This window comes from Lycium barbarum, chromosome 1 (genome assembly GCF_019175385.1).
Source record: "Lycium barbarum isolate Lr01 chromosome 1, ASM1917538v2, whole genome shotgun sequence".
In the NCBI taxonomy this organism is placed as follows: Eukaryota; Viridiplantae; Streptophyta; class Magnoliopsida; order Solanales; family Solanaceae; genus Lycium; species Lycium barbarum.
The window spans coordinates 41,331,190-41,339,492 of NC_083337.1; the positions used below are offsets into that span (position 1 = coordinate 41,331,190).

Consider the following 8,303-nt stretch of genomic DNA (forward strand, 5'->3'; position numbering starts at 1 on the left):
AGTCTGATTGTATTTAACAGGTTCCTGTACGAGTGTCCAATTCGGACACTAGTCATGGCCCATCGGTTTGGGTCGTGACAATCATGAAGGGTTAATTCATGTTGATAAAGTCTTAGCAACACTTTGTACTGTAAATTTTCTGAACAGGGGGTTAGTTTTTGCGTTGGGGTGGGTGTCTTGCTATGGTGATATTTTTGGTGTTCTTGTTAAAATTTTTGTTAACCGTGATAGTTGAAATAGAGTAGAACAAGTTATAAAGGAGGATTTACAATAGGTCATTCTCCTTTTATGAGGGACTATAACATAGAACTAACCTGCACCATTTTCAGCCTCTGGAGAGGGGCATGCATTTTCTTATAGATTCCTTTATGATTGTGTCTCTGGAGATGTTCTTTGGAGAGGGTTACATGATGTTTGTCCAGACTGTAGAGTTCCTTGACTTGGGTTACTTGATTGTCCTATCTCCAAAGGTACCTCGTTAATCCCTATTGATTGTATTTGTGGTTGAGACGTCGTTCCAGAATTTCCACGTCCTCGAAAATTGCCACGTCCACAGCCTGTCTCGCCTCTCCCGCTTTTACCTCGTCCAGTTCCTCTCATTTCCTGCAACATTAGATTAAAAAAGGATAAGTATCATAATCAGAAATTAAAGATGATAAAATATATATTTATATGTTGGAGAAAATATCAATTCATTAAGCAAAATATTAAATCAATCATTTATAAAAATGTGGGACATTTTCCTCACAACTGTACCTTCATTGATGAAAATGTTAACAGTAAACCACTAGTTTTACTTAAACACTGATTCTATCTATAAAGAGAACTAATAAGAACAAAAATACAGAGAACTTCTATAAAAGTAAAGCTACAAACATCTTGGTTTTTAGTTTCATGTCAGCCTAATAAGAACAAAAATACAGAGAACTTCTCAAAACAAGATGTAGTCATCTATATCATCAGTTTTTGCTTCTTTATCTTCAAGAGGATGTATCACTGTCCTCTCCATCATTATCATCAAGTAACTCTTCTTCATTCTCGGATACATCTATATCATTGTCATTAATTTAATCATCTTCCTCATTTCCTTGGTCATTGGTACGCAAAACAGTTTGTGGTTCAATATCATCCCTATGTAAAGACACCTCAATCTCAGTTTCTTGGTCATTGGTACGCAAAATATTACATTCAACTTCCTCTTGTTGATAAACTTCTTCGTTAAGTAATGCTTCATCTTCACCTTCAGGAATATTGAAAAGGTTGTGAGGATTTGTCTTTACAACAACAAGCCAATCTTTATTGACCATGTCATTCAAGTAAAAGACTTGCTCGGACTGAGACGCCAACACAAATGGCTCATTTGTATTCAAGGCACAATGAGTATTCACACTTGTAAAACCATATTTGTCAATCTTATATCCTCTTCCTAGGCGAGCCACATCCCACCAATGACACTTGAATAGGTAAACTTTCATGTTCCCCACATAAGACAACTCATAAATGTCCTCTAATACACCATAATACTCCTTATTAGGGTCTAAATCATCTCCTCTAACAAGAACTCCACTGTTTTGTGTTTTTCTCACAAGCTCTTTTGTTTGAAATCTAAATCCATTCACCATAAATGTTGAATATCGATGAACCAATGGGCTTATGAGATCATCATTTGCGCATCCTTGTGCAGATAACACAAATATCTACAGAAACAAACAACACTATTATGACCAATATAACACCTTGGGATAATTACACTAATAGTAAAAGTGTCATTTAAGTAAACACCTACACGTGCACGAAACCAATCAAGAAACTCATTGTTATGCATCCTATGAGCTCTCATTGATCCTTGACTTTCAATCTCTCTCGTGTATTCCCTACATTTTGTGTTAATGAAGATTAATTGAATTGTCTCAATGTGAAATTATCTTGGAATAAATAAGAGACTTACTCCAAGAATTGCGACACCTCTTCACAATTTTGAAGCACATACATGCATGCTTGGTTGAACTCTTCATGAGGTAGCTTCTTGCTATTTGTAGCAGCACCTTTTGGTTGCCCACTGTTTTTAAAGATGGACATCTCACCCTTTGACCTAGATCCATCGTCATTTCTAGTTGGTTTATTGAACTTGGTAGAGATATTCTTTAAATATCGTTAGCAAAACGTGAGGCTTTCCTCTACCAAATAACCTTCTGCAATTGAACCTTCTGGACGACCTAGGTTGCGTACATATGACTTAAGTGTTCGCAAATACCTATATATAGATTTCTGATTAATATAATTATAGAATATGATATTCTAAATATGTGGCATTTATATTATAGAAAGACATGTTACCTCTCAATAGGGTACATATCCCGATATTGAACTGGTCCACCAAGCTTTGCCTCTCTTGCCAAGTGAATTGTCAAATGAATCATGACATCAAAGAACGCCGGAAGAAAAACCATTTGAAGTTTGCACAATATGATAGGAATTTCAGCCTCTAGGATATCAAGATCTTCAATTGTCAAGAACTTAGAGTATAGATTCTTGAAAATTTTGGCTAAGGCTATAATTGGTTCACAGACTTCCTTAGGCAACAAACCACGTATAGATACTGGAAAAATGTCTTGTAATAATACATGATGATCATGACACTTTAATCCATGTATCTTTTTCTCAAGTATGTTAACACACCTTGAAATGTTTGATGAAAAGGCATCTGGAACCTTCAAATTAGCTAAGAAATCACATACCTTCAACATCTCTTGTAGGGACAATGCATAGCATGCCGCCGGTAAGAAAATATTATCGCCATCCTCAATTGGATGCAATCCTTGCCTGATTCCAAGGTCCACCAAATCATATCTACTTTTCAACGTGTCCTTTGTGTTTCCAACCATATTCATCACAGTTGATAAAATATTATCGGACACATTTCTTTCTATATGCATCACATCAAGGTTATGTCGCAACATAAGATTCTTCCAATAAGGCAATTGAAAAAAGATACTCTTCTTCCTCCAATTATAAGCATTGTTAGAAACATTACGCTTTCGCTTTTGCACTTTGCCATAAGTCACATTACCCAAATCTTGTAATTGCATAAGTGCTTCATCACCTGTTAAAGGGCTAGGTGCAGCCCCCATTTCCACTTTCCCATCAAATAACACCCTGTTTCTACGCCATGGATGGTTTATGGGAAGGAAGCGACGATGACCCATATAACATAACTTATTACGTAAGGAAACTGATTGTGTGTCTTTATGGCAACAAGGGCATGCAAGCTTGCCTTTGGTTGACCATCCTGAAAGGTTCCCATATGCAGGAAAGTCATTAATCGTCCACAGGAGAGCCACACGCATAAGAAAATTAGATTTTGAGTGTGCATCATAAGTCTCCACCCCGTCCCATAGTTCTTTCAACTCTTCAATCATTGGTTGTAAGTATACATCAATATCATTGCCTGGACACTTAGGGCCTGGAATAAGAAGTGTCATCATGAAATATTGTTCTTTCATGCAATCCCATGGTGGAAAATTATACGTAACTAGTACGACAGGCCAAATACTATGATTGGAACTCATATTCCCATAAGGTTGGAACCCATCACTTGCTAAACCTAATCTAACATTTCTTAACTCAGTTGAAAAAGTAGGATGACGCTCATTGAAAGATTTCCATTCTATTGAGTCGGATGGATGTCGCAAGACACCATCATCAATATTTTCTTCCTTGTGCCACCTCATCTTCTTTGCCGTTTCTTTTGCCATGTATAATCGTTGAAGCCTTGGTTTGATTGGAAAATGTCACAACACTTTATGAGCTACTTTTTGCCTTTGTTTGCTTCTGACTTCCATCTAGACATACCACACTTCGGACAAGATTGGGCATTGACATAATAGTGCCAATATAAAATACAATCATTCTGACATGCATCTATTTTTGTGTACCCCAAGCCTAGGTCACGAAGAACTTTCTTCGCTTCATAAAAAGATTTGGGTACAAATGACCCCTCAAGAAGAACTTCTTTAAAGAAGCTCAACAACTCATCCATTGATTTGTTGCTCCAATGGTTAAGACACTTCAAGTGAAGTAATTTAACAACAAAAGACAACTTTGAGACTTTTGTGCAACCAAGATAAAGTTCTGTCTGAGCATTTTCTAACAATTTGTAGAACTTTGTTGCATGCATATTTGGCTCTTCATTGCCCTCAGAAGAATTAGTATTATCCTCCACATTCATATATCTGCAAGCATCGTGAATCATTTCAGTAATATTATCCTCTTCAATGCTATCATCTTCGTCTTCATCATCAACTCTAACTAACACTTCTCCATGCAAGTCCCACACTTTATAAGAATCCCAGAAGCCCTTGTTCAACAAGTCTCCTCTTACATTAATCCTTAGCTTGAACACGGTGTTCATACACCCTTTACAAGGACATCGAATAATAGTGCTCACCCCGGGTTGACTGAATGCCCAATTAAGAAAGCTTTCTACTCCGTCTCTATACCTTTGGTCAACTCTATTCCTAATATTCAACCAACTTTTATCCATTTCCTATTTTTCAACAAAAAAAGGAATAAATTAATTAATTAGATTTTTCATAATGAGAAACAGTGGAAAAGTCTAAGAAGAGGCCTATGCAAAGGCGTTAGCATGAATAAGTCAATATAAACTTCATATTTAAAAAATTAATATATTCATAACTAAAACATACTCTACTTTATATGAGAGGTGCATTCCAATTATCAGAAGAATAATTGTGATTAATATAATTTACGAGGAATATGATCAATAAATCATGCAGTAGACAATATACAGCAACCACTAGTATAACTCCAAGTGCAGCCAATGTTTTCTTTAAAGGACAACAACATGTACCAAACATGGTGGCCATTTAAACCACAGGTATGGCAAGCCTATCGAATGTAGTATCGATTCTTTTTACAGAACAAAACCAGCAGGCAGCTAATTCCCCCTCAAAGTGTAGCATTTGTTTTTATCAAAGTAGCAATAGTTCATAGCAAACAACAAAGAGCCACAGTGCATAGTAGACTAGCTGAACCTTTCAAAAATGCACAAGTTATTATGCTCAAATGGTAATTAAAATGCAGCAAGAATCTCCAGGTTCAGCAGTTCACAACAGTAGCAGCAAGGCAAAAGCTATGCAAGTGACAATCTTATCCCAAACAAGTGTCAACAATAGAGTTTGGAAGCATATATGTAGGCTATGGGGAGAGTTCTCAGAAAATCATCACTTTTTGGCAGGCAATGGCTAGCGAATCAGGTTCTAGAAGGACAAATGGCTGGGAAACTCAACCTTAAGACATGACTATCCTGCTATTTTTCAGATTGCTTGTCATCCTGACTCTAGCATCACTCAAAACAAGATTGGGCACATCTGGAACATCACACTGAGGAGGAATCTTCAAGACTGGGAGGTTGAAGATCTAGTCAGGCTTCTAGCCACATTGAATGACATCCTACTAAATGAGCATATCACAGACAAGTTCAAATGGGGAGGTGCAAGTGATGGCATATACACTGTGAGGAAAGGATATAAAATGATTATGGAACAAAATGGAATTACTGATTTCTGGCCTTGGAAACTACTCTGGAAAACCAAACTACCCCCCAAGGTCATCTGTTTTAGCTGGACTTCTCTTTATGAGGCATGCTTGACCCTGGACAACCTTATGAAAAGGGGAATTCATATGGCTAATAGATGTTACATGTGTCACGGGAAGGCAGAAACCAACAACCATCTGTTTTTTGCATTGTAGATTTACATTATATTTTTAGAACATGTTCTGTTCACTTTTTGGAATCAGTTGGGTTATGCCTCGCACCATCAAGAATTCTATCGAGTGCTGGAGCAGCTGGAGGGTTGATAACACCATCAAGAACATTTGGAGAATGATACCTGCTGTAATTTTTTGGAGCATATGGAAGGAGAGGAATAGAAGATTCTTTGATGGATTATCAACCCCAACACCAACCTTGAAAGCAAACTGTCTTTTGTATTTATTTAGTTGGGCAAATGTCTCCCCTGTAGATTCACATGAAAACTTTTTGGACTTTGTTAGCTCACTGTATTTAAGATAGTTTTTTTGACTGTAGAAAGCTAACAAGGTGATTTTTGCTTTTGAAGCTACTAGTTAGCTCTAACTTTACCTATAATTTGCATCTTCTTAATGCCTGATGCTAATGATAACAATTACTTCATCAAAAAAAAAAGTGTCAACAATAGAGGACTTGCCCAGCTTGCTTGTAACAAAAAACATGGCAGCAGTTAGAATCTCAGAGCGCAGCACCTGTTTAATAACAGTTTCAAGATCCTAGGTGCAACCATCTAATTGCAGCACCATCTAATTGTAGCAGTTCAGAGAAACATGACAGCAGGCGGGGTGATGGAAAAAGTTTTTGAGTAAGAAAGACAATGCAGAACAACTTTGATCAGGACTTGGATATCATCACAAGTAAACGCACAAAGAGGCAGTTTCTTAGAGAAAAAACAAACTTTCAAACGAGATACATGTTTTATCTTTTCAAGCCTCATGCCAACAGTATCTACCAGTATTCAAAGTGAAATTATGCAAACACAGTTGGTCTTCTACAACTAGGAGGGCTTTTAAATTTGTTCACTAAATGCAAAAGGAAAATGCTTATACCAAATCTTATTACCTCCAAGGAAATGACCAAATCAGATTCGCTTAGATCTCACTAAAAAGTGTTCTTTAGGACATGCTTCGTCAATACTAAATTCTATCTCTAAAAACCAAAACCGTTGTTTCGAGCTTGTTTAATGTACAAGAAGAATCGGAAATAAAGACTTAGTTTTTGAACAAAATCACGGCATTACTTCAGCGTATAAAACATTTAATAAACTGTCAACCGCAAACTCATCTGATGCACCACAAATCGAATTATAACGTCCATATTATCTAATAAGCTGTGACAATGAGATTATTTGATCTTTCAGATCATGTAAAAGTATCAGTACATTGTTTAAACATCAGGGAGTCTCTTGACAAGGCAGTATCACATGAATACAGCCTTTTCGAAACTCAATACGATTTAATCAATAACTTGTTTGCTGCATATGCAACTTCGGGATATTTGAAAATATAAATAAGGACATTAACTGCTTTATCAACATTTAAAAATGAAGGGGAAATGCAGCGATTCGTGTTTGCCTTCATATTTACTAACTTACACATACACACACAAAAAACCCAAAGAGTAGAGTATATTGGGCTGAAGTAAATAAAGCAGCAAAGGAAACTACCTTTACCAATCTCTCTTTTAAGAAAAAAAAAGTACATGTTCTGCATATTAAATAGTTCAATAAATTTCTTATAACTCAATACTTGAAAACCAATAGAATACATCTTCAAAGCTAAAAACCCAAATAAATTTAATCTAAAAGAAGCTTTTTCTTTGCATAAATCACTACATTCAAAATACCCAATGTAATATGAACATCCAATCACAATAATAACATCAAAAGTCCTAGAATTTCAAAAAGAAACTTCCAGCTTACCCATTGAAAGAGATAACTCAAAAATGACTGTCAAGATCGAGAATCGACAAAATATGAAAAATAAAAATAGGGATAAACATGACTGGTACCTTCAAAACTTTGAACAACTTCAAAACTCCAAACAACTTCAAACACTTGCAGCTTCAAACTACTAACTTTGAACTTTCTTCCGATTTGGATAACTCGATTCCTATAGATTTTCGAATGGGTTAAAGAAATGGAGGTGAAATTTGCCAAAAATATGTACCATCGAAAAGGAATTTGAGCACGTACCTGATGGAGTCACAATTTTTACTTAGGGCGTTTGGGTCTCTAAAATATGGTCACATTTTGTGGTATTAGCATACAGATTTAAGAGATTTGAGCGAATTGAGTAGTGAAAATTTGAAGAATTTTCAACTGAGAAGGAGAAAAACTTTGTACAGATATGGAGGAATAAACAAGAAAGATGACTATAAGATGCTACTTTCTACTTTTCACTTTCTTTCTATTTTAAAATTAAAGTAGACTATTTGCAGCGACCAGGTCGCCACAAAAGATATTCAAGGGCGACTATTTACAAGTCGCCACTAAAAATATGGAGGCAAAATTTTGATATTAGCGGGAATGGAAAATTACAGAATTAGGGACAACTATTAATGGCGACCTATTATAGCTCGCCACTAAATATTTAGCTTCTGCAGCGACATTATTTGTCGCCACTGAATATGTAACTATTGTTGCAGCTAATACTGTCGCCACTAGATGTCGCCACAATAAATCGTGTTTCTT

The 8,303-nt window shown here is 36.1% G+C and overlaps 1 protein-coding gene across 1 annotated transcript; it reads right to left on the bottom strand.

Annotated features, from left to right (window-relative positions):
* Positions 1-1,067: 1,067 nt before the first annotated feature.
* Positions 1,068-3,755, bottom strand: LOC132611521 (uncharacterized). The gene is made up of 4 exons (XM_060325946.1): positions 2,338-3,755; positions 1,991-2,110; positions 1,787-1,874; positions 1,068-1,697 (listed from the first exon to the last, which is right to left on the bottom strand). Exons 1-4 carry the CDS (start codon positions 3,753-3,755, stop codon positions 1,068-1,070), a joined length of 2,256 nt encoding a protein of 751 aa, XP_060181929.1.
* Between the last annotated feature and the right edge of the window lie 4,548 nt (positions 3,756-8,303).